Source organism: Dermacentor albipictus, chromosome 10, assembly GCF_038994185.2.
Source record: "Dermacentor albipictus isolate Rhodes 1998 colony chromosome 10, USDA_Dalb.pri_finalv2, whole genome shotgun sequence".
NCBI lineage: Eukaryota > Metazoa > Arthropoda > Arachnida > Ixodida > Ixodidae > Dermacentor > Dermacentor albipictus.
The window spans coordinates 47,931,517-47,957,471 of NC_091830.1; the positions used below are offsets into that span (position 1 = coordinate 47,931,517).

The following is a 25,955-nucleotide window of genomic DNA, read 5'->3' on the forward strand; positions in this document are numbered from 1 at the left end:
GTGAGCGATGGGGAAAGTGTTCGAATAGCCCCAGCACGGGCAGAGACAATGTATGAAAAGGAGTGAAGCCGGGGGTAGTTTTGTATGGCGAACTTGCAAGAATTGTACAGCAAAGGACTACAAAGAGAGAAAGAAGACAGGGGAATAAACGACATAAAGCTCGGGGTAGACAATCAATGGCGGAAAGGCAGCGTTTTCAGTCTGTGACGTATAGGCCCGTAGACATTAGGAACTTGAGCAGCACAGTTTAGCCTTCTTAGCGGAGTTACTGTGACATTTTGATATACATATATATAGTTTTCTGCGCCGAGCACTTGCTTACATTTCTTCTGTTTCCGCAGTGGGCGAATGTACAGTTTATCAAGCACAGTGTAAAGCAGGTGTCTCTCGGTACCAATAATATTTCAGAACCCTAACACAAGTGGCTGCTTCGAAGTCTACTGACATTGCGTTATTTGCCTTCTTTCGGTTCTTCTTGTTGTGCATCATTGTCTAGCAGACGCGAATGCTTTGGCCACGGCGTCGCGCTGCTAAATTACCGGGCGCGCATTCGATCGTGGCCTCGACGGCCCCATTTCGATGGCGGCACAATGGAGCTCGCGGCACAATGGAACTCGTAGCAATGGGCACAATGGGTTCGCGTACGTAGAGTTCTGTGCGCATTAAAGAAACCCAGGTGGTCAAAATTAATCCTGAGGCCACCAGTACGACGTGTTTCGTGATCAGGTCGTGGTTCCGGTACTTAAAACCTCAGAATTTAATTTAACCTAATTCAAACATACAACATCCACGCTGCACCCTCCCTTGAATGCAATTGAGGCTCCTGCTCTGAGGCACTGACTTCGAGGTGGACGAGGTTCGGCTTCCCTATGTCTGGCTGCTCGAGTCTATTCATGTCCTTACGTGACTCGTACGTGTCAAACGCGCGTGTGACGTAGCCGAGCAAGCGTCATAATTTTGCCATTGCAACCCATTGCACACTTCTAAGTCTTAGAACTGATCAGCACAGTGTTGAGTTTGACGGATTATACTATTTACACTCGGATCGACAAACATACTACCGAGCCATGACCCTCTGAACTCCGAGCAAGCAGCTGAATTCCTCTCCGCGTCGCGCGGTAACAGCACAATCTGCGCGCGCATCCCATCAACACTCCAATAATGAGATTTTTTTTGCTATACACAAAGATACCAGAGCAAGGCGCGTGCAATGCGATGGTAGTACTAATCGTTTTCGTTACATGCGGTTTCAGCAAGCAACCACCCCCCCCCCCCCTCCCCCGTTCTCCGCTGCTATGCTGCCTGAACTGAATGATGTTCCTTATTGAAATACAGGCAGAACCAATCCCTCGGGGAATGTCGACGCCAATGTGATTAGCAATGAGCCGTTGTTGGGGACACACCGCACTGTCACCGCCTAAAAGTGTCATGCAGGTATAAGACCTCTACGCAGCCGGAATCTTCTCTGGCACACCTTCCAGGACACGCTGTGTAACGTAGCGACACCGCCGTTACGTGCGGGCGTGGCGCGTATCTGAATAAGTATTCAAACAAGATTGGCTCAAGACACATATGACGTCGGCTCAATTCCACCCAGCAAAAGAGAAATATTGCAGATTTTTTTTTGCCCCTGAAGAGCAGCACATACCCGATGTCACATACTAAGTGGCACAAGTTGGTATCAAACAATTTTATTAAAGGGTGACACATATCTATTGGCACATGCTTAGGGACCCAAGATGGTTGGTTTAGAACCCTGTTCCCTCAGCACAGCAGCCCGATTCTCTCTGCTCAATAGACCAAAGCGCTCAGTGACCAAAGGGTGCGGGATCCGAAGAAAATATCATAACAATGCTAATCGCATTAAAAGCTAACTGCGCAGTCAAAGTGCTATTACGAACAGAACATCTCGGGGTATGTAGCGGTGACAATCAGAGTGAGGCACACCGAAATTTAATAAGCATGTGTGATAAGGAGAGTAAGTGTACTTATGTTAAATACGCGTGACGTCCTCGTTGAGTATAGAATGTGCGCTGTGAGAGCATGCCACGTTTTCGCCTAACATTGTTGCCAGGACATCGCATCAGCGCGATTGGCCGGTTAGAGGCCATGAATGATACTTTGGCTAGAGGGATGGATTGATGGGCTCATTGACTGACCGCATAACTGATTGAGTTTAACGTTCCTAAAGGACCCCTGACTTTAAAGCATTGGAGATTTTCTTATACACTGGAAGTTCTAAAACGCCGAGTAGGGGGCATATTGTTCCAATTGGTTCGCTTTCAAAGCAGAAGGGAGAAATCGAAATGTCTCACCGCCATGCTGCAAGAAATCGAGCTATCCTGCCACATAGAGACTCTCTTCCATTTCCTTGACTAGCGTCTGTAACCGAAATTCCTTGCTGCCATCTGATATACCAGAGCCGAGAGACCATCTCAAGTTTACGTCCCGAGCTCCACCTCCTCCTCTTCTTCTCTACCCGTTTTGCTGCCGGGCGTCGATCCAGTAGTTTAGTCTTGACCGTTGGGCATTGGCTGATTTACCGAAGCTACGTGCTTTAATCGGTGACGTTTCATACAGTCTAAGGTGCCTACCATGTTGGCATTTCCAAATTCCCTAAGTTTTCCGGGTTTTCCCTGAGTGCCCTTGCAAAGTTCCCTGTGTGACAAAGAACTTTGCTTTATGTCAAGACGGGCTGACACCATGTCGCTTGACCCTGTCAATCTCTAGTAAGTATGTTGAAAAACAAAGAAAAAAACTTAATCCAGTTTGGATAGTAAGCAGCAGTGTACATTATGCAAAAAGAAAACAGAAGCGAGGGGTTAGTAAGATGCCCAGCTAATAAAATATCTTCGAAAAAAATAGTAAAACCTATTGCAAATAGAGTCGAACATTCTCAAATACGAATAAAAAGATTTATAAACAAGCAAATATTTTCAAACGTGAGCCATTTCTAAAAATTGACAACAAGCTCATTGGTATGAGGCCCGAAGTTTGTCACAAGTGAGATTCTCTCTGAACAACAGGTAAGTCAACCTCAACTGTCCTGACATACCCTTAGACCACGCACCACGCCTCAGTGTTGCCGTTCACTGTTTAAAATTGTTTATTTTGGTTTGTATGAGAGACACCTGCATCGCGGCGTTAGTGAACACTGTTACTTATTTTATTTTTTGAGCTCGACTTTTTCGAATCATCGGCGGCACGCTTGCTTTCCCGTTATTCATCATTGTCTATGTCCTTTCTGTTCTCGCCCTCCTTCCGCCATGTGTTCGGCCCCCGGACTATTTGAAGCATCCTCTTGATCAGTCGTACAGTCAACGTCCGATTTTTCGGACTCCCTAGGGGCCGCGAACACGTCCGAAAAATCGGGCAGTTCGAAGAAATGAATGCATGTCTTCCGCTGCTTTTAGGAGCTCAAATTGTCATTGGCACATCCAAAAAAGCTAGTACACTTATTAAGCATACCAGTTCTCGTACTGTGACAGGAGATGGCGGGTATACACGCGTGTATAATTAAGGAATACATACCATGTCCCGTGACAACTGCCCCTTCCTACACTTGTTATGCTTCACCTCAATACTTTCGCCTATGCTTCCTCGCGTAACAAGGCTGTACTGAGACAAAGCTGACTTTCGGGAATTGGCATATACAACGCGTCGTGCTGTCCGAGCTTCGAAGTTGCTCGCGAGGACCACAAAGGCGGTGTCAGTGTCATTGTTGACAGCGGCGAATTCTTTCAAGGAAAATCACGGCTCGAACGGCGAGGAGCCTAATAGGGAACGTCAAAGCAGCTGAACTTAGCGTTGCCGCTGTGGTGGCTACGGCTACCAGCGGATCTGCGTGCGAGAGCGCCGGTTAGAGGCGGGGAAGTTATCAAAATGGCGGCGCTAGTGTCTTTGATCTAATGCTGTTTTGGACCTGCAGTCACGGCAAAAATTCAGGAAAGTCTGACAACGAAGGGTTCTTGCATACGAGATTTCAGACGTCCTTGTACACACTGACCTTATGGAGTGACCCGCAAGGCTGTCCGAATTATCGAGCGTCCGCAAAGTTGGTCGCTAAGTGTACACTGGCAACTTCTCCAGCCGACGACGTGGCGTCAAAGACGATTTGTTACGATTCCTCTCTGTTACTTGAGCCAGCATTACCGCTGCTTTCGTTCCTTTTCAATAAAACTTCAGCTAATTTTCCCTGATAGAAGCACATCACTGAGTTGTGCTTCCAGTAGTAGTACAGATAGTAGAGTAAGAGTACAGATAGTACAGTAGTAGTACAGATGTATGCCAACATGTACAGATGCAAATATGTATAGATGCAGGGTTGGTGTAGATGCGCATGCGAATATATGTATACAGATGTCATAAATGTTCTGCTGTGAATATCGACATCTGTATAATATGAAATTGTTTTTGCACATATGTAACTGATTTTCTTTGTAAATATTCTGCAACTGTTTGTCAAAGACAGGGGACAGGAACCTCGTCAAACTGCGATTGTGCAGCTTTTTGTTCGTGCCGTTGCATTTTCTTTTTCTGTGCAAAGGAAAATGCGAAATTAAGTTTGAAAGTTTGAAAGAGTTTTCCCTGATTTTTCGAGACTATTCAATATCCCTGAAAATTCCTGGTTTTCCCGGTTGGTAGGTACCCTGCTTGAAACATTGCGCCTGACCTAAAGGCGTTCAAGCGAGTCACCTTGATTCTCCCGCTTAAAGTGGGAATCCCTCGAGGGGAACTGGACATATGGCCTTTCATTGGAAGCAAAAAAAATTGTGTGGTTTTACGCGCCAAAACCACTTTCAGATTATGACGCACGCCGTAGTGGAGGACTCCGGAAACATCGACCACCTGGGGTTCTTTAACGTGAACCTAAATCAATGTACACGGGTGTCTTCGCATTTCGCCCCCATCGAAACGCGGCCGCCGCCGCCGGGATTCGATCCCGCGACCTCGTGCTCAGCAGCCCAACACCATAGCCACTCAGCAACCTCGGCGGGTACATTGGAAACAAACTGTTTTCGTGGCGCACAACGGTTTATTAGTTCGTAGACACAATCGTCCCCGCGTGATCTATGCTTCGCGCTTGTCTGTTTACAACGCGTCAACCTGGCGAGGAGCCCACTAAGGAATACATGCTTTGAAGAGACTCCTTACTCGAGGTGACGAGGTGGCAATGTGGGCTTGTCGGCATTACTTCGTGAGACGCGGACACAGGTGGGCACAATTGAAACCCTGTGTGGGTTGGTGTGGTCGACTACTACGTCACTGCTTAGTAGTGGAAGCTATTGCTGTTGTGAAGGGCACAGGATTGTGACATCGTGAGCCAGTTGAATAAGGAACAAAATCTCGGCACTTTGATGTTTCGCCTTACACTTCAATAGAAAAGAGCTGACCGTGTCTGTGTGACAAAACCCACGATTTCGTTCCCGGCAGCCAGATCCTTAACAACGCGACGCGAGCTTTTTCTGTGCATCTGTGCATCAAAGCCAATTCAAAAGAAGCCATTAACTTTCCTAATACGTGACGGTTGAAAAAGGAAACCGGAGATTTCGCTACCTGCCTTACCAACATCATGTGTTGCGATATTCCGTAAACGGGACTGGACTATACTGTCTACTCCTGCCCGTTCTGCAAGGGGTGCCCTCTTAAGGGCACCCCTCACGCTTTGCACTTCGCTTAAGCAGCGCAGTGAGCGTACACACGTGGTTTATAATGACGTCGTTTACAATTCTTTCACGCTGCACATAATAAATGTGTTGTACTAAGGATGTTACAGCCTTCTTTATCGTCGTTTTCTTTTCATATGCGCAATTGACAGAGACAATTCATTACGAGAAATTCCGGAGAAATTATTCTCGCACTGCGTGTACCCTGACTATACATTCGCCTATAACCGAACGTATATGCAGTACGCGCGTCTTTCTTGTGCTTCTATCTTATATTTTCGCATGAGCAAGTAGTTTAACGTTTCGTTTGTTAGCCTTTCGGTTTAGGAACTTTTGAAACACAGTTTTCATCTTCGTATAAGACAAGGAATTCAAAAGGAAACAAAAGAAAAACGAAGGCTTGTGCTGTAATTATTATCTCGCCAGTGAAAAGGTTGCGTAAAAAGCGCAGAGCGTTTCGTGCTCTGCGCTACACACATCACGGTGGGGGTTCCACGCATGCCCATTAAACGAGATAAAGGCTAGTTTGGCCTAACTAGCACCTGCTAGAGAAAGAAGGCTTAAGTAGACATACATGTCTGACAATATGCCCGCCACATTCGATAAGATTCACGGCTCTCAATCTAAAACGAAAATCAGGTTTGCTTGTAACATTTGTTGTTCGCGAATGGAAAGGACGATTATCAGAGTATTATTAGAGAGTTTTGTATGTAGGGTATTCCGGCAAATCTAGGCGAACTGGTCGTTTTGCCGGAGGGGAGTAAGCTTAAACATGATAGGCCCTGCAGGGTGGAGTCACCTGGGAGCTCAGAGTTCAACCAGACTAACACGCAGGTAATGTAACAGTGACCAAATGTACTCTACTTTGCTGCAGCTGCAAAATTTCGGCAGCAGAGTAATCGTGAAAATGTTTTTTTAATGTATAGAACGTGTCGCACTCGCGGCAAGGGCAGTAGGTTTTAGGTGGGCCCCAGGATATCAGGGAGAAAGATTAAGCACTGAATGTAGCGACACACCAGCAAGGAGTAGAATTAGACCACAAATACTTAAGTAAAGACGCACTAATAATAACAACAGAGAGGGTAAAATTTGTTTCATGGACGTGCAGATTGGTCCCAAGCAGGAAGAATGGCTGGAAATTCCAATGCAACTGAATGACGAAGCTACTAGCGTGTACGCCTTCACCTAAACGCCTCTATGAAATTTGGAGAATACGCCTTTTATTAACAATTTTTGTATGAGAGGGTCCAACAGAATGACCGGGTCGAGAAAAGGCGGGGGCGCAGGTGTGCTAATTAGGCGAACTATGAAGTGACAAAGGCTGAAAAGATGCATGCAAGGAGCCTTTATGGATTAGCTGCACATGAGAAGGCGAACATACCTGGCTTGGAGCAGCTTACCTATGGAGAGGTAGCGATAGGAGAGATAAAAATAAAGAATTCATTCATTGCATCTCAGAGTATAATAATGAGTTCCAGAAATCGGGCCAGGTGGCATTGTTTGAGATATGAAGGCGCAGATGGAGAATTTTGGCGAATCTGCTGATTACAACGGCTTTCCATTGCTGTATCAGTGCGATGAACAATACCTTATAGTTTCTAACAGAGAGAATGAGCGTCATGTACAAGTAACGGGGCAATGTGGAAACAGGCAGTCGGTTATCGACTAGGCCTTAGTCCCAGAAACGGCCTACGAACGACTAGAACAAATAGTGATGGACGAACGTGGAAAAAATCTGGGTAGCGATCAGAAACATTTAATGTTAAAATTTGGGAGAGATACTAACGCGAAACGTGAACTAACAGCATCAGAATTTCTAAAAATTAATGAAACGCAAATAAGAGAGATCGCAAAAAACACAAAGAAGAAAATTGAAGCGTTCTCTACAACAGTGTGGAAATATATACAACTGGTAGACGTTATTTAGCAGGAGATAAGACAGACGTTGGAGTGAAAGGCGGAAACCATGTGAGTGGTGGAACAAAGACATAAAGCAAGCTATAGAAGAGGGTAAGCAGGCGTCTAATAAGCCAAAAAGTTGGGATAACCCAGTTGGGATCATTGCATGGGAAGGCCGCAAATGTGATGAAGTTGTGGAAATTCACCAAGGACCGAAGCAAGGATGTTTTCTATCGCCATCGCTGTTCACGCTCTATGTTAAAGGCATAGAAAGACGACTGGAAAGCTGCATGCGTCATAAACAAATGGTGCAAAAGAAGGTCCCCGGAACTTATGTATGCGGACGACATAGTGCTACTAGCGGACAATGCAAGAAATGTACAGACACTTGCAAATACCTGCGGCAATGCAGCGAGAAATCTAGACCTTAGTTTTAGCACAGAGAATTTGGGAAATATGTACTTTAAAAAAGAAGCGAGTAAATAGAGGGTATTAATTGTAGAGCAAGTCATACCCATAGTAAAGTAATACAAGTACCTCGGAGAATTCATAAACGAAGGAAAGACTTATTCCAAGTACCCAACAAGTTAACCTGAAGATAAAGAAGAATTGGAATGCAGCAAAAATGAAACATAAAGCACTTTGGAGCCACAATAAATATGAGGTGGTGCATGGAATTAGGAAAGGAGTAGTGGCACCAGCGATAACGTCCGCAAATGCCATAATGTGCTTAAAAGTCGCATATCTTGTCAGGGTTGGATATTACCCAAAGACCGGTAGTCCGGTTGGCTTTGTGATCTCACGGTAGAACCGCAAATGAGACAGTGCTCAGTGACATGGGCTGGACCTCTTTTAAAGTCAGAGAAGTGCAGATCAAGGTTAGTTCCGAAGAAAGACTGAGGGACATGGATGGAAATATATAAGCGGCTAACGCGCACAAATATCTGCACCTCAAAAGCGTGGATATAGAAGAAGGGAGAGATTAATAATGCTGGCAACCAATTGCAGGGGAACTGAAAGGCAAATGGAGCACCAGAAGTCGTCAGAAAGAAAATCAGAGAAAGAGAGACCACGAATTGGATGAAAAGAACGGAAACAAAATGAACCATAGAGTTTTACAAACATGGGAAGAAAGAAATTGGAAAGGAAAATGTGTACAACAAAAAGGGCAATGTTTTGTTATTTACAAGAATGAGAAACAAGAAATTTGAAGGGAAAATCTGTACTATGCCATACAGGACAGTACCTTGCTATTTGAGGTTCGAGTCGGTTGCCTAAGGTGAAAAATATACCAAAGCAAATATTTGCTGCAAGACGCAACAGGCGAAAATTCCGAGACCACTCAAACCCTGGCAGTCCAGAGGGCTCGCGACAGGGCCCTCAGGTTCCACCTGATGGTCCCCGAGTGGGCCTAGCCAGGTGGCGTGGCGTTTGCTTACGTCTATAGTGGACAAAATAAAGTTGTTTCACTCACTCACTCACTCACTCACCATTCAGCACATCCTAATGGAATACGAAGTGATTCACCCAGAGGAACCCGCAGGTAACGTACCAAAAACGCTTGGATTTAAAGTGGACGGAAGCTTACAACCGATCACCAATAGAGATAAGAAAGAGGCGTTTAGAGCACTGGTGGCGAAAAGGTAAAGAAGAGATTGATACAACCTCATTCGTTACAGGCATGGGTAGATGTTAAACTTTGGTAGGGAAGTCTTGAGGAAGAGAGAGAGAATAAACTTTTAACAATCAGAATCAATGAGATAGAATGCTTCTTTCCTCACCCAAGGCCGAGGTAGGTCTCGTCAGCCCAGGTAGCCATTCGCCTGAGCTGATTTTCTGGCCTGGTTCACCAGCTTGCACTGGTCCTCCAAATTAGGGGCCGCGAACATGGCCTCCTATGATTCTTGGCCGAAGACACTGGCACAGATGAGGAAGAGACACAAGATTTCGATGAATACAAAAACGCTAGAATGGGAAACATGTATAGCATACCAGATGAAATCAGCAGGCTAGGTTAACGTATGACACCAGGCCGTTTCATAGGGGATGCCAATAAATCATCATCACCATTATCATCTCACCCTTACGCAAACGCTCCACCGCCAAAACTCCCAGTTCACTTTTTTATACCGTAATAGCGGACATGATAAATATCTATATAAATGCTTCCTGTAAGTGCCCGTTAAGCGCGAATATTTATTGTTAACCTTGGTCGCACTTTCGTCTTCGGATGAGGGTCAGGCTGAGCGACGTGTCATTAACACTCTAGAAAGGCACTCAGACTAACCGAACAATTTTACTGTGTTTTGCGGACGTATGAAGAATAAACACAAAACGAATCTACTTGGAAACATAAACCGTAGGTGCATCTGGTCCCAGATATCAATGGAACAAAGCCAATTGTATTTTTGCAGCTTTCGTGGGGCCTTAAACACAAGATGGGGCTAAATTCAATAGCAGATAAGCACGCCTAACACGGATATCGGAGGAGTGTCTACTGGACTATATATCTTACTTGAATTCCACCTTCGAGAATCACAGCGTAACTAGGCAGGGAAGACGTGTATATGGTCACGTGGTAGTGACGGTGAAGACAGAAAAACGATGAATGTCAAAAGTTCTATTGGGCGAATTTGTGTCCAAAAAAGCCAGTTACACTTAAGGCACAACGATAGCGGTGAACCCAGTCGGCGGTCGTCGAAATCTGATCAGCGGGTGAAGCGCGTTGGCTTTTATACATCAGTCGTCGAATGTTGCGCAGTAATCGCTGGGACCCACGTTTCTTCCACAAAGTGCTACACTATTCGCGTCGCGCATAAATGCAATCAAATTACACGACGTTCGGTGACAGACAGCGGATGGAACCACGGATAACATTCCAAGAACTTCCGATACATGTAAGCGCGTCCTGAGCTGTACGATAACATTTGTTAGGTGGTGGAACGTGGTCGCCCGATAAGGATAAACAAGTACACGCGTCAATATATGAAATGTACAATTGCAATATGTGTACTGTTGGCCGTGGAACCCCCTGCGACCTGTATAATATGCTTGTAATACGGTGCCTCATGTTTGCTGCATACTCAGGAAAGTAATACGCACATTCGTGAAAGCTGGTTAAAATAAAATAAGGTTGAAGTATCACTTCATACGAATTAGTGCTTGCGGAGACAGAGAGAGAAAGGCAAAGACAGACAGGGAGGTTAACCAGAGATTATCTTCGGTCGGCTACGTTGTACTGGGGGAGGGGCAAGGGGGTACGACAGGTGAGAGAGAAAATGAGAAAAAAAAAACGTGCACACATACACACAATACAGAACTCTTTCTATGGAAAAGCCGGGAACACATTAACATTTTCCAATAATTCTATCAGAATAAATCACATCACATCCTATACGAATAACACAAAGAAACGTGACTTATCTGGCAAATGTTGCCCTCCAGAAGGTTGTTCACGACTCGGCTTCCCATTGTAAACAATGGCCGTTATATTTGAAATACGAATGTTGGGCCGTGTGACTTACGCACTGTGCGCGGAAAAGGTGCCCTGAGAGGTTGGTTGCCAATGTCAAAAGGAAAAGGTAAACCTTTGCAATTGCATTAGCGAACCACTTGTTAAAGGGAAGCCCAGGAGATTAGTGATCATTGCTGGCGACATATTAGTGACGATGGTTTGTGTTTTCTATTATTGAAGCTCCTCACAAAACTGAAGCTCTCCAGGTGCAAAGCTCGCAGCCGAAACGCTTTTTTTTCGCTAGTTTCGCACAAGCCGCAGGATGTGACGTAAACTAACGGCCACGAGTGCAGCGCTTTAGGCGCCTGATGCAAATGGCTCTGTTTCGCCTGAAAGGCTTTTTGCTGCAACATAGCTGCGCCAGCTGCATTCGCAGCGACCCAGTTTTATGGCTGTTCCAGAGGTCATAGCCTTCTGGGGCGCAATAATAAAGACAAAAATCGGCGCACCAAGCTTTACTTGCGGGCCGCATAACCTTTGTTAAAGAATACAGCGTCCTTTTTTTTCTCATTTTTGCTTAGTCAGTGGAAAACGCTATCAACGTAAGGTTATCAGACTTTCAAAGTCTATATCCGGCGCTGGCACTGGCGCGAGCTACAGGCATTGCCGAGGCGGCCACTGTGCTTAAAGTATGTTCGGTACAGAAAACGTGGAAGCATGACAAAGCTCACAATGTATCCGAATAACTATCTGGTAACGCCTGCAGTGTAATTCCTTGTGCCCTATATGACGACGTCAATGGCAAAATAGACATTGAGTTCATTGTGGCATTCTAAAACAGCCAGACAAGTGTTGTCCCCGCTGCTCAAGACGCGCTTCTCGTAATTGCGTAAACACTGGACACAGAAGCAGAAGAGTTGTCGGAAGTTGCCATGGCTCCGCAGGGAAAAGGTAAGACGGATATACTTTTTTTCCTGCTGCGCTAATGATATAAAACTCCTCACTACCACTAAGCTGATGAAATGGAAAGGTCGCCAGAGGAACTGCAGATAAACAGCGAGATTTCGGAACGCTGGTGCCAGAGAATATAACTTTACGATCGTTTTGAGATACGCAATATACGTAACGGACTCACACTGATCGAACAAGTGATGTCGCTAGAGACTTCATTTCCTCGAGGCAACGTGTTTTCGTCACAACAACGACAGCCTTCCTTTACAGTGGTATATTTCTCGATCTGTCAACGGGAAAATAGGGTAGCAAATATGCGGCTGCGTAAGTGGAATGAGGGAAGTCGAAATTTTCAGTAAGTGGGAATCTTATCTGCGATAGATAGGGAATGGGGCGAAGTGTTTTTTTTTTTTTTTCATGCAGACAGTTCATCCAAGAAGTAGGTGTGAAGAGAAACGCAAAATTTATAGGCCAAATTCCAGAAGCCTTCCTTTCGTGAGTGATTTGTGCTATTGGCCAGAAAACCGTCATGAATACGTCCAGAATCTCGCTTGGCTAGAGCACGGTCTTTCGAACAATTCTAGTGCAAAGATTTCGTTAAAAAATTATGGGGTTTTACGTGCCAAAACCACTTTCTGATTATGAGGCACAAAAGCTTTCGTCTTCTTTTTCTGAATATGGGCCCGCGTCCATGATGGCGTTGTCAATTTGTTGGGCTAAGTTTTCCCAGGAAATGGGAGGCAAGAAGTTACAGACTATCTCGGTTTTTGGAAGATCGAGCAATAAATTATAACTAAACAAAGTCAAAAAGCTTAAAAGAAACTTGTGTCGCTAGGTGTGCGGTTAGAAGTAATAAGTGTAAAAGGAAAGTGCAAGCAATCACTAGCAGTAAGCATGTTTTCGCAAGGCCAGGGAGCCAAAACTGCACCATTAGTTTTTAGATTAAAAAAGAACTAATAAAGATAGTACATTTCAATTTGACTAAGAATGATAATGAAATAATTAGTAAGAAAATGAGTTGTAAAAAAATGGCTGGTGACAAAAAACTCAATTCAACGGGGAATATCAGTTTTTTTCTGGCCTGAAATAAATCTTCACAATCGAGGGCCTGCTATTTGTATACTTAGTGCAAAACAATGAATATATTCGAGTGCCCCCTTTGAAGGCGTTCACGCATGTCAGTTTCATAAGTGTGTTAACGTTGCACACGAAATGCGACTCCACATTTTCTGTCTCTGGAAGAACGAAAGTTCGATGTTTGAACATCAAGTCTAATGACGGGAATTGTGACTTGACAGCGTTAAATTCTCCTCGGTGGCTTTGGAAAGCTCCTTTGTTTTATCAGTACGGTAGCCTTTTATGCAAGATTCGTTGGCTGTCCTGCTTTGCCGATGTGATTGTGGTGGCACCTATATAACTGACTTCAGACCTAGTGAAGGTAAAAGTGGACTTAATTGCACTCTCGCGATCACCTGGAGTGATCTGAATTTTCACGTCATTTTCAAGGTATTGGCAGGCCTTAGACTTGGGACGAGAAGCGGGCCGTGCACTGTTGGTACACTGAGGGTTTACTTTTGCGTGCGCTGACACTTCCTTGAGCTTTCTATGCGGCGATAGGTGACCTTCATACCTCAAGGCACCCATTGCATGATGGCATTGAATAATAATTCCGAATAACATTCTTTATTGCCGAGTGTGCGTTTGAATACATTATGTAGAATAGCACACACTCGGGATGTGCTTTATGGTTGCTTTCTAGCTAATGATCACCTCTGTTGTACTCTTCCAGGACGTCAAAATCTTGCACCCATTCTGCCGAAGAGTTCAACATCAAGCGAGAAAGTTCCAAGATACGGCGCTACACCTGTGCCTTCTACTCCTGGCGGACTAAAGAGGGAAGTTGGATTATACAGTGCCATAGCTATTGTCATAGGCCACACTGTAGGTATGTGAGAACTCTCATTTTGTTCGGTATACGAGTGTTTCTCAAGGTTGCCTTCATTCGAGTTAAAAAAAAACAAGAAATAATAAAATTATGCAAGTGTAAATGTTTTTGTTTTCTTGTGTAGGCGGCGCTGGGGCAATAGTTGAGCCGCCTGGCTTAGGTCTACGAGATGCCTGGTTAAAGCGTAACAGCTAGACGATATATATATATATATATATATATATATATATATATATATATATATATATATATATATATATATATATATATATCGTAACGGGGTTTATTGAGCACTCAGAAACCCGACCGTCTCCGTCGAGCGTCAGACACCGAGAGCGCGAGTTCCTTTTCGTCGGCAGGCCGCTGATGCTAGTGGGTCCATAGGGCGCGCCAGTCTTCGTCGCTACTAATGCCCCAAGGAGCAGAAGGAGCCATCCTGGCGACTCAAGGAGAGGAGAGGACAAGGGTGCCGTAATAGGATTTAAGCCTCTGGGCGAGTACTGTCTCCGTCCGCGACGCCTCAAGTCAGTAGGTGGCGTTAGCGGCTCGACGACGTAGTTGACTGGCGTCGTCTGTTGTACGACGCGGTAGGGACTGTGGTATAGAGCGAGGTGTTTAGAGGATAGATCAGGGGTGCTTGAAGGTATCCACAGCCAGACTAGTGAGTCCGGCTGGTAGGCGCAGGGAGGTCGGTCATCGTCACGACAGAATTTTTGGAGACTGTTCTTCCGCCGTGAACGAACGGGCCAGCTGACGGCATTCCTCGGCATACTTGGAGGCTTCAGACAGAGGGGTGCCCTCTGATGGGTCAGGACGGTAGGGGAGAATGATGTCGAGCGTACAGGTAGGTTCACGGCCATATACGGGAAAGAATGGCAAAATTCCCGTTGTGGCATGTGAAGCGTTGTTATAGGCGTACGTAACGTATGGCAAAACAAGGTCCCAGTTGGTATGACCCGATGTAATGTACATGGATAGCATGTCGCCCAAAGTACAATTGAACCGTTCTGTTATGCCCTTCGTTTGCGGATGATAAGCTGTAGTGGTGCGTTGGACGGTATATGGCACGCGGTCAGAAGGGCGTTAAGAACTTTGGAAAGAAACGCACGCCCTCTGTCACTCACAAGTCCCCGTGGTGCCCCATGACGCAGTATGAAGTGATACAGGAGGAAGGAAGCAATGTCGCGGACTGTCGCTGTTTGCGGGTGCCGCAGTTTCTGCATAGCGGGTGAGGTGGTCGGCAGCGACAATAACCCAGCGATTAGCCACTCATGTGCAGGGAAGAGGACTGTAGAGGTTGATGCCGACGCGGTCGAATGGTCGAGACAGACAAGGAATGGGATGCAAAGGAGCAGAAGGACGAGGGGCAGGAAGCTTGCGTCGTTGGCACGCTGTGCACGAGCGAATGTACTTTCACACAAAAGTATACATGTTACGCCAATAAAAGCGGGAGCGAAGCCTTGAAGAGGCCCGCATGGGCTCATTGCGGGCCTGAATGCAGAGCGGAGCATACACCTTTGCGCATATGGCGGGGGACGACTAATAACCATTTGCGGCCATCGGAAGCGTAATTTTGACGATAGAGAACACAATCCCGCAACTCAAAGCGAGAAGCTTGGCGGCGGATAGCGCGTGAAGGGCGTGTTGTTGAAGTGTCAGAAATGCAATCCATAAGTGCCGCAATCCACGGATCTTTGCATTGCTCCATAGCCATATTGACGTACACAGGCGACGAAAACGCCGATTCGATGACTGAAATGCAAGTCATGTGATTTGGTGTGGGCGACCGAGAGAGGGCATCCGCGTCGGTGTTTTTCAGGCCAGACCGGTAAACGACGCGTACGTCGAAGTCTTGTAACCGTAGAGCCCATCGCGCAAGGCGGCCAGACGGATCTTTTAAAGTCGATAACCAACATAGAGCATGGTGATCTGTAATGACGTCGAAGGGGCGGCCGTAGATGTAGGGTCGGAATTTTCCGAGGGCTCAGATGAAAGCCAGGCACGCCTTTTCGGTGACGGAGTAGTTGGATTCCGCTTTCGTTAGTGTTCGGCTTGCGGAGGCTACGACGAATTCATCATGCCCACTTTTTCGCTGTGCAAGCACGGCACCAAATCCAATGCTGCTGGCGTCGGTGTGGACTTCCGTGGGGGCCGCGGAGTCGAAATGGCGCAGTACGGGAGGTGAAGTGAGCAAACGCCGCATTGTTTCAAAAGCACTGTCGCAAGCTGTGGCCCAAGTAGAAATTCGTGTGTCACCGCGAAGCAGCGAGTCAAGGGAGCAACGATAGAAGCGAAATTCCGGATAAACCGTCGAAAGCAGGAGCAGAGCCCGATAAAGGTCCGAAGTTCTTTCTGGGACGTGGGTTTCGGGAATTCGGCGACGGCGCGAAGTTTGCAAGCATCAGGTAGTATGCCATCTTTCGATACGACGTGTCGGAGTACTGCAAGCTGCTTGGCACCAAAGCGAGATTCCTTCAAGTTGAGCTGGAGGCCTGCCTCGGTGATGCACTACAGGACGCGTTCGAGACGGTACAGATGTGGGGGAAAATCTGGAGAAAAAACGACGGCATCGTCAAAGTAACATAGACATGTCTTTCATTTTAGCCCAAGAAGGAGATTGTCCATCATTAATTCGAATGTAGCAGGGGCGTTGCAAAGGGCAACTGGCAAAACGTTGAATTCATATAGGCCGTCTGGGGTCACAAAGGCTGTCTGCGGGCGATCGGCAGGATTCACAGGTACTTGCCAATAACCTGAGCGTAAATCGAGCGAAGCAAAATACTCTGCGCCTTGCAAACAATCCAGAGCATCATCGATACGTGGTATTCCATGTGGAATCCCACCAGGGATTCCACAGGGATTTTACGGTATAGGGTAGACGTCTTTGCGAGTTATCTTATCAAGACGGCGGTAGTCGACGTAAAATAGAATTGAGCCATCTTTTTTCGTAACCAGAACTACAGGTGACGCCTAAGGGCTATTAGAGGGTTGAACCACTGCACGCTCAAGCATTTCGCTTACTTGGTTTTCAATAACACGGCCCTCCGCGAGTGATGCACGATATGGCCTCTGGCGCAGTGGTGCGTGGGTGCCGGTGTCGATCTCGTGACGTACAGTTTATGTGTAGTATTTCCGTGGGAGGCTCAGAAGCTGCTAACGCTGTGTAGGGCTCAGGAGGGCATCTACTGAGCTATGGAAGACGTCTTGCGTAGCCTGGGAACAAGGCGAGCTATAAGTCAACGAGTTGACGTTTGAACAGCTGTTGTCAAGAGGTGCGTCAAAGATGGTTACTGAGTCGGCAGGCTGAAGACGTCCAAGGCACTCGCCACGACATAAGACGAGGGGCGTTGCCTTAGCGTTGGAAACCAGCAGTCGCGAGCAGCCACCGCTGACAGTTAGTACAGCGAAGGGAAGGGAACATTGTCGGCGAGCAAAAATGTCGGATGGGACAAACAGGGCAGTAATGTCAATGGCGAAATCAGAACAGGCATTCGCAATCACAGAAGAGTGCGGAGTGATCGTGGTGTCTTCTGTAACGGCCAGTTTGTTACCAAAGTCGTCAAGGTCATGTAAATGGCTATCGGGAAGCGGAGAAATTCAACTTCGGCACGAGAAGAATCAATGATGACCTGATGATCGGTAAGGAAGTCCCACCCCAAGATGACGTCGTATGAACAGGATGAGAGGACGAAGAACTCAACTGTATACGTGTATCCCTGAATGAAGATGCGGGCGGTACATGCTGCAACAGGAGTAATGCAATGGGGAACTTGCTGTCCGGAGCGACAGCGCAGATGAGGGCTTCATTACTTTTCGAAGCTTGCGGCAAAGCTCTTGCGTAACTACTGAAACGGCGGTGCCTGTGTCAACTAATGCCAGTGTGACGACTCCTTCTACAGATACTTCGATTACGTTCGTCGGAAGAAAGCGAGGTTTTGTGTGGTTCGACTGAAACGCAGTTCTCGCCTCTTGAACTGCGGTAGCTAGTTTTCCTGCTCTGATGGGGCCGGACGCCGCCGCATGTGGGAAAGTGAGCATCGACAAGGGGATAGCGAGCGACAATCACGGGAAGAAGGAATGACTTTGCTCGTAGACGGCAAGTGCGAGTCATTTGGTGGCAGGAAGGACGAAGCCGGTGAAACGTAGAAGCGGACAGGTTGGTCATTACCTTGAAGCCATAAGCGACGGCGACAGTGCCGTGCCACTTGACCATGGATTCCACAGAAGAAGCACACGGGGCGATTGTCGGGTGTACACCAGGGTCCCGTGCCAGCTGGTGATCTGGTGGTGTACACTGGAGGGATTGGACGTGGCGTTGCAGGAAACGGTGGTGCTGGAAAGTCGATGGAGGTGGTCGTGCTGCAACCTCGGCGTAGATTAGAGGTACAGGCAATGCTGGCGCTGCACGAGGGGCCTGAATAGCTTCGAACAGTTGTTCCTGGAGCATCTGACGCAACGTAGGAGCCAAGGATGGCGTAGGCCCTGGGACGGCGGTGAGTAGGGATAGATGGCGGGCGACTTCGGAGCCTACAAATTCCTTGATTTCGCCGAGCAGACCGTCGTTGTTCGTCACAGCAGCTAAACTTACAATGGAAGTATCGGCGATCGAAGAACGTCGAGTCAGTAGACGTTGCCTCCTGAGTTCGTCGCAGCTTTGATAAAGTTCAGCGACTTCGACCACGGTCCGCGGTCTTTTCGAGAGGAGCCTTTGTAATGCATCGTCTTCGGTGCCCTTCATTACGTGACGGATCTTGTCAGGCTCAGTCATCAATGAATCGACGCGCTTGCAAAGGTCCACAACGTGTTCTATGTACTTGGTGAAGTTTTCATCGGGTTGCTGGGAACGGCTGCGCAAGAGCTCTTCGGCATGGAGCTTCCGCACCTCAGGGCGACCGAAGACTTGCGTAATGTGCACCTTGAAATCTGGCCAGGTGCTGAGGTCGGATTCGTGGTTGTGGTACCCCACGCCAGCGACACCCATGAGATCAAAGTTCACGCAACTGAGCTTCGCAGCATCGTTCCATTTATTGTGGGAACTCACCCGATCATATATCGAGAGCGAATCTTCTACATCGTGTTCGTCCGAACCGCTAAAGATGGGAGGATCGCGCTGACGCACTGAGCCAGAAAAAAATCAATGTTGGCGAATGTTGATGCCGGAGATGTTGTTTGGCTGGTGTCGTCAGGCACCAGCCAAACAGCAATACCTCATTACGGACATAGGAAGGCGGCAGCAAATTATAGGACCCTGTCTTCCATGTTCATCGGACATAGGCATAGAGAACAGAAGGGTGATAAAAACATAATAAAGAAAAGGTACGCAAGGCAGTTCCAACACTACCCTGCGTGGCCACTGAATCATGCCACATCGTCAGAATAACGTAACTGCAAAATACACGAAAGAAACGTTTCAGAAAAAAAAAAATAGATTTAAGCGGCTTTCAACATGGCATTTTACATTGAGAAAGATCAAAGACTCAACAAAGATCTGCGTCACCGCGCACAGGATACAAAACAAGCACCACGGCTAAAACAAACTGAGTGAGCTCCGAAAACATGTTGTGTCCAAGAAAAAGTAAGAAAAAAAACCGTTGGCTTTCCACAAATAATTCGGCACCACTGCGTGTGTATTCAGAAGTTGACAGCACGTGATAGACTTCGTCTTAATGTACCTAATATTAGGCTAAATATCCACGCCGCGCCGCCTCACTATTATAAAGACTGCATCTCTTTACGTCAGCTTACCCTTTCAGCATATGTTTTCGATCTTCGTGTAGCCAGCTAACTCATTCCGCCACTACTTATATGCTCGCACATTTTCTGTCGTCACGCACCACCAAGCCCTTTGCTGGCTCTCGCTACCAGGCACGCTGGAAAACATCTTTTGGGATTGCTGACTATATGTGATAGATATATGAAAGTTAGACCGTTTACAAGCCATCAACAGCTGAGAGCCACTGTCGGGAAGGCGTATTTCTCGGGAAATGGCCTACATGGGCCTGCACATCTGCAAGAGAGGCTGTGGAATCACTGTCTGAGCACTTTCAAACCACAGGACATGACAAGCGACTTTCGTCGAGTCGCTGTGTAATGTACAAAAGCATCCTTTCCTTCCCTTATCACCGTCAACATTCATCCCTATAAACTTACCTTCCCTCTTCGGCAGTGCAGAGTAGCAGGCTAGAGCGCACCAGTATAGGCCCCTCTCTCTGCCTTTCCTGTAAATGATATATCTGACAAATCTTCCGCCACCCTTCACATGAGTTTTCCTTCCATTTCAACACAATATACTGTATTGCACTTTATTAGACAACCGGTTGTACTTTCTATGAAGTACGCGCCCAGCATACGTTGAGCAATGGCGACCTCACTCGTGCATCATTTTGCACTAACTTTTAAAGAACTGGCGAAAAATTCTACATAGACCCTAAATGTCAAAGGTTCCCGACAGATATTTAATATATGCGCGGTGTATTTGGGGATTACTTCAAACGCTAAGGAAAAATAATTGTGTTCGTTCTTTCTGTACTTCAGGCTCAGGCATACTGGTATCTCCAAGCTTGGTCTTCAGGCACACGGGAACGGTTGGCGTCAGTTTACTTGTATGGCTCGCCGCTGGGGCGATGGCTCTAATACGTAAGCAGAGTTCTGATTCTCAGAAAATGTGCTTGCTTTCTCTCTCTCTTTCTCTCGAATTCTAAGTTACACAACGCGACTGCGTTGCAATCTTTCACCCAGTCATTTACAAAGAATGAGCTTGTGGGTGCACATGCCATTTTATAGATGGTTGATTTCATTCTAACAAAAGTTATATTTGTATTTTCGATGGTATTGGTGGCGGTATCAACTGTCTCTTTTAGTACTGTGCCGTCACGTTGGCGGTTAAGAAACACGCAATAAAGCCTTTTCAACTCTATAACACTATTGCCACTTCGTCGCATCGTTTAAAAATCTTCAGTCACACTAATGTATCTCCAAATGAATTCAAAATGAGACATAGTACGATGACCCCTGATGACTATTCTCCAGTTCGTCCCTGTAGTTAGTCACACTTCATTAAGCGTGTTATTTGAAGATGGTGCTCTTATTTTGGTGTTTTATGACCCACACTTAGTTACGTAGTTTCTTCCCAGCGGCTTGCTGAATTTGTTCGCGGAGGTTGAGCATTGGGTGTGTTATGGATCCAGAGAGAAAGAGAAAGGAGAAATGAAGAACTTCTTCAGAAAATGGGAGGAAAGCTCGCGTAATTTTTTAGCTTTAGAAGATTAGATGTATTTTGGGCGCCAGAGTTTTCTTTTTTGTGCTGTTTCTATTTTTGTGAAATCAAAGAGTGCAATGAGTGGTGTTTGATGTCGCATTATACTGTCTGTTCATATGCGACAGCGTCTCTCCTTTTCATTAAAAATATGTTCGCACATTTCCTCCCTCTGATGGGACTGTTCATTTGCAGGCTTAATCAATCGCCCTCGACTAAAATTATGAGGGAAGAGTGCCTCGATCGACAAATCCTGTCACAGGTGTGTTTGCATATAATGCAGTTCAATTTTGCCGAAGCGTTTTGTTTCTTTCGATAATGTAGTAATGACAACTGCTTTCATACAAGCATTTGAAATTTAAACTGAGTCATCTACCTAAGGTGCTTGGCTGATTCGCAACTGGTTGATGAGAATTCCTAGGTGAAACCTTTCGCTTGAAAGGCTAAACTATCCTGACACGTGACAACGTTATGTAAAGCATTGTTCTAATCGCAGATGCACTGTGCCTGGCCGAGCTGGGAGCGCTTGTCCCGGCATCTGGCGGCGAGTACGCGTACCTCTGCGCGGCGGCCGACTCACTGGGCCGCCCCGGCGATTTTGTTGCTTTCATGGCCATGTGGGGCAGCATCCTACTGGCGGATCCCATGAACGCTGCCCTACAGTCGCTGACCTTCACGAGTTACGCGTTGACCCTGCTCTACCCAACGTGCCAGCCACCCTACGTGGTCACCGTTCTTGTTGCGGTCGCATTTTCTAGTGAGTCAATGCTCAAACGGGGTGAAACTTATTACACGTTAAGCCAGGAAAGCTCAAGTCTATTTGGTGTTGCTGCATAATGCACATGTGTCGTTTATTAATATTGTATGATATGCAGTGTGCAATCGCATGCGTAATAGCTGTAGTTGCTTAATCGTCAACGTTTAGTTTGCCTTCCTCTTCTAAAATTGACTACATATCTGTGATCAACAAAAGTCAAAGTCAAAACGCATGTTAACGTTAGTGTGCCGGTCGACACAGTTCGCATTCTTAGGTAGCATCTTGAAAAGAAAGGAAACACAGTTAGCTAGAATGAATACTTTGCATTGCTTGAATAATAGCAGAAAAACATTTTTAGTGTCACGAATATAAGCAGGAGGTGTCATTTTCCCCTTTAGAGATAATATGGTACCTCGACAGATTAGGGCAGGAGGAGGAGGAAAAACTTTATTTGCTCTAATTGGTTAGAAATTAGCGTTGGCAGATGTGGTCGGCCGTCTTCACGGTCTTCTTCCCCATCTACGCAGCGTCGAATCTTCCGAAATTCCAGGGCATCACTCAGGGTGGCTACTCGGTGAGCGTGCCTCACTAGTCCATGCTGGACTTTCGGGTCGCTGATGGAGAACAACCTCTCCCACTGCTCCACGCTCGGGTCTTTTATTCGAAGGAATTGTTGATTGTGAACGCATCCCCATGTAACGTGACATAAGGTGGGCTTGGCGCCGGACCAGGGGCAAATGTCTCTATGCAGGGTGGGAAACATCTTGCTTAGTGTGTTTAGATTTGGGTATGTTCCTGTTTGCAGCCTCCTCCAAGAGGTTGCTTCATGCTGATTTAGGCTGTTGTGGGGTGGAGGGTATTTGATTCGGACCCCCTTATAGTAATTCAGCCTGTCTGAGTAGCTTGGTTTGACTGGTATGGGTTCCTCAGGGTCGGTGCTTGTGGCTGCTTGGTTTGTGTGCTCTCGAGCTGCCTTGTCCGCCCTTAGGTTCCCTTCTATTCCAGAGTGTTCCAGTACCCAGAAAATTGTATGCCTGGCTTTGTTGTAGCCCCGCAGGAGCAGAGGATGTGAAGCGCTCTGCGTCCTATTCTGCCGTTCATGTAATTCCGACAAGTAGCTTGCGAGTTGGTGAGTATTGTTAAAGACCTTTCGGATCGGTAGCCCTCCACTGCCGCTAGAGCCACGGCTATTTCCTCAGCTTCCGTTACCGAGCAGTCCTTCATTGACACCCTGCTGATCTCTTTGTAGTTTGGGCTTATTAGTATCGCAGCTGTCTTTACTATGTTTGTGCCTCTTTGCTTGGCGCTTACTGCAGCATCTGTGTACACTGTTGTGTTTTTTGTGGCCAGGCACTTTTCGGCGTATTTAGCCCTTGCGTCCCTTCGCGCCGTGTGGAGGTTTGGGTCCATGTTTTTAGGTAGGGGGCTAACAGTGTATGTTTTCTGATATTCATCAGGAATCCACTCCGTTCTTTGGTTTTCTTTGATTGAATAACCCCGTGTGCCCACGGTGCGCCGAATCTCATTCAGCAGATGCCTGCCGCGAAACTGTGTTAAAGTGCCCTAACTGCCATGGTACTCATGAGGCCTTATCCAATGATTGCCCGCGAGTGAGGAACGAGCGAGCAGTACTCAGACGTATAGTACGGGACCATTCAACACACAGAGAGGCTGCCGCTACTCTCAGGCGGCAACGACATCAGCACCGAAGAGCAGCACGAAGAGTTACGTCTACTGAAAGATATACGCCATCTTCCGGCAAAGCGGCTACCGTATCAACGCCAACTTACACAAAGATGACAGTGCGAAAACGAAGACTGGGGCAACGCTTTCACCTCGTGAAAAGTGGCCTACACTTCAACGAGCACAACCTGCCTGGGAGTCTTGTCAAATTGCGCCGCCCTCAATGACCTCACAAACCGCGGATGGGACGACGACTGAGGATCGCCAAGTCATAGTGATGCTGAAGTCACTTATGGACGCCATGCGCATATTACTGAGCAGCATTAAAACCCCGTCGGAACAAAGTGCACTGCAGATGCTGGACACCTCGAGTCCGGTGCTTGCGGCTCTAGGGTAAAACCACAGCCCGAGAGATGCCGTCGCTTCAAGAGGAAGTCAAGAATGCATCTGTCTTTCAGTGGAACGCCAGAGGGCTTAAGACACGCATGTCCGACTTTAGACAGTTTGTCTTTGCGCACCACTTCCCCATTATCGTGATTTGCGAGCCCAACCTGTCAGCTCCCATCAGACTGTTCGAGTATGAGTGCTTCATGTCCTCTACCCACGGAGAGTGCAGCAAGGTTGTTGTGTTTATACGTCGTGACTTGACTTATGTACATCCCCCAGTGCCTCCTGACGAAGCAAATCAATACGTTTCCTTAACAGTGAAGAAGAAAAAGCTCACGTTCACAATTCTTGGAGCCTATTTACCTCCAGCAAGCCGTCTAGATTGTGAGTGCCTACGGGGAATTTTAACATCGACTTCACAACCGTGGGTGCTCACTGGTGACTTTAACGCCCACCATTACCTATGGGGAAGCTCCAAAGTTAACTCTAGAGGCAGAACGCTGGTGTCCTTTGCCTCTGAACGCGAATTTTGCTTGTCAAATGATGGAAGCCCTACTTATCTGCATGGATCAGCGTATAGCAGCTGCTTGGACCTAACCTTCGTTTCACGTTCACTTTCGAGAAGAGTCCACTGGTTTTCGGATTTAGAAACACGGGGTAGGGACCACATCCCAACCTATTTGAAGATCGAAGGTTTGACTAGCTCCAAGTACTCCAGAACCGTCCAGTGCACCGATTGGCCTAAATACAAGATAATAATGGAAGACTTGTCATGATGGCAACTCCTATAACCTACAGGGCACGATAAAGGATGCCATACAAGCAACCACGCATTTGCTTTCGAGGAGTTCTTCCCGCACCAATTTCGACATCCAGCTTGCAAAACTTCGAGCACTTCGCCGTCGTGCGGAGCGAAGATATAGACACACGAAGTCCAATCATGATTTGAGATTGGCAAGACGAACACAAAAGAAAATACAGCGTCACATGAACAAGCTGGCTTCACGACAATTGGCATCCTTTTTGGAGTCCCTGGATCCGCGAAAACCTGTGTCGCTTATATGGAGGACTGCTCGTGGCCTTCGCCCAACTTTTGGTCAGTGCCACCCGTTTAAATCTCTGGCACTTTATCTACAATGTAGAGATATTGATGTCGCTGAATCTTTCTGCAGAAAGATTGCTGGCGAGGCAAATTCCGATGAAACGGGTGCAGGAACGCTTGACCACCCACTGTTCTCACGCGATCCCCGCATGGAATGCCCTTTTTCTATGGAAGAACTAGAAGCTGCGCTGGCTTTCTGCAGGCGTTCTTCAGCGCCAGGACCTGACGGCATTACATACCGTGCCCTGTGTAACCTAGGAGATCAAGCTCGGAAGGCACTCTTGCTCCTCTACAACGACTCCTGGCAGACGGGTGCGGTTACGCAAGAGTGGAAGTCAACTCGCCTCATTCCACTTCTGAGAGCTGGCAAGTCACCTTTGGACATTTCCTCATACCGTCCGATCGCACTTGCCAGCTGTGTCGGAAAAACAATGGAAAGAATGATTTTAACACGTCTGGAATGGTACTTAAGAGTACTATGAAATCTATCCACATCCTATGGCCAGATTCAGACGGGGCCGTTCGTCAACAGACAGCGTTGTTGACTTGACAACATTTCTGCAACACCAAAAGGCCTGTAAGCGACTATCTGCTGCTCTGTTTCTAGACGTTAAAGGAGCTTATGGTAATGTCACCCATGAAGCCATCCTTAGCACGTTAGAAGCCATCCGACTGGGTGGTAAGATGTATATGTGGGTGCGCAACTACTTACAGAGGAGACCATTCTACGTGCACACAGAATGTGACCCGACGTCCGAGCATTACGGTAGCCGAGGAGTCCCTCAAGGAGGTGTGCTTAGCCCGACTCTTCCATCTCACCCTCAGTGGATTAGTTTATGCGGACGACATCTGCATT

General features: G+C 46.9%; 1 protein-coding gene across 3 annotated transcripts in view; it reads right to left on the reverse strand.

Annotated features, from left to right (window-relative positions):
- The window catches only part of LOC139051035 (b(0,+)-type amino acid transporter 1-like), a 228,778-nt gene that overhangs the window by 84,108 nt on the left and 118,715 nt on the right, over positions 1–25,955 (reverse strand). Inside the window, exon 2 of one of the 3 annotated variants that reach the window (XM_070528062.1) lies at positions 9,347–9,482. The exons of 1 other annotated variant lie outside the window; for it this stretch is intronic. In XM_070528062.1, coding sequence (XP_070384163.1) covers positions 9,347–9,384 — 38 coding nt within the window. In that variant the 5' untranslated portion in view covers positions 9,385–9,482. Of the gene's footprint in view, positions 1–9,346; positions 9,485–25,955 lie in introns of those variants that run through there. One more of the 3 variants, XM_070528065.1, reaches the window with a different exon arrangement.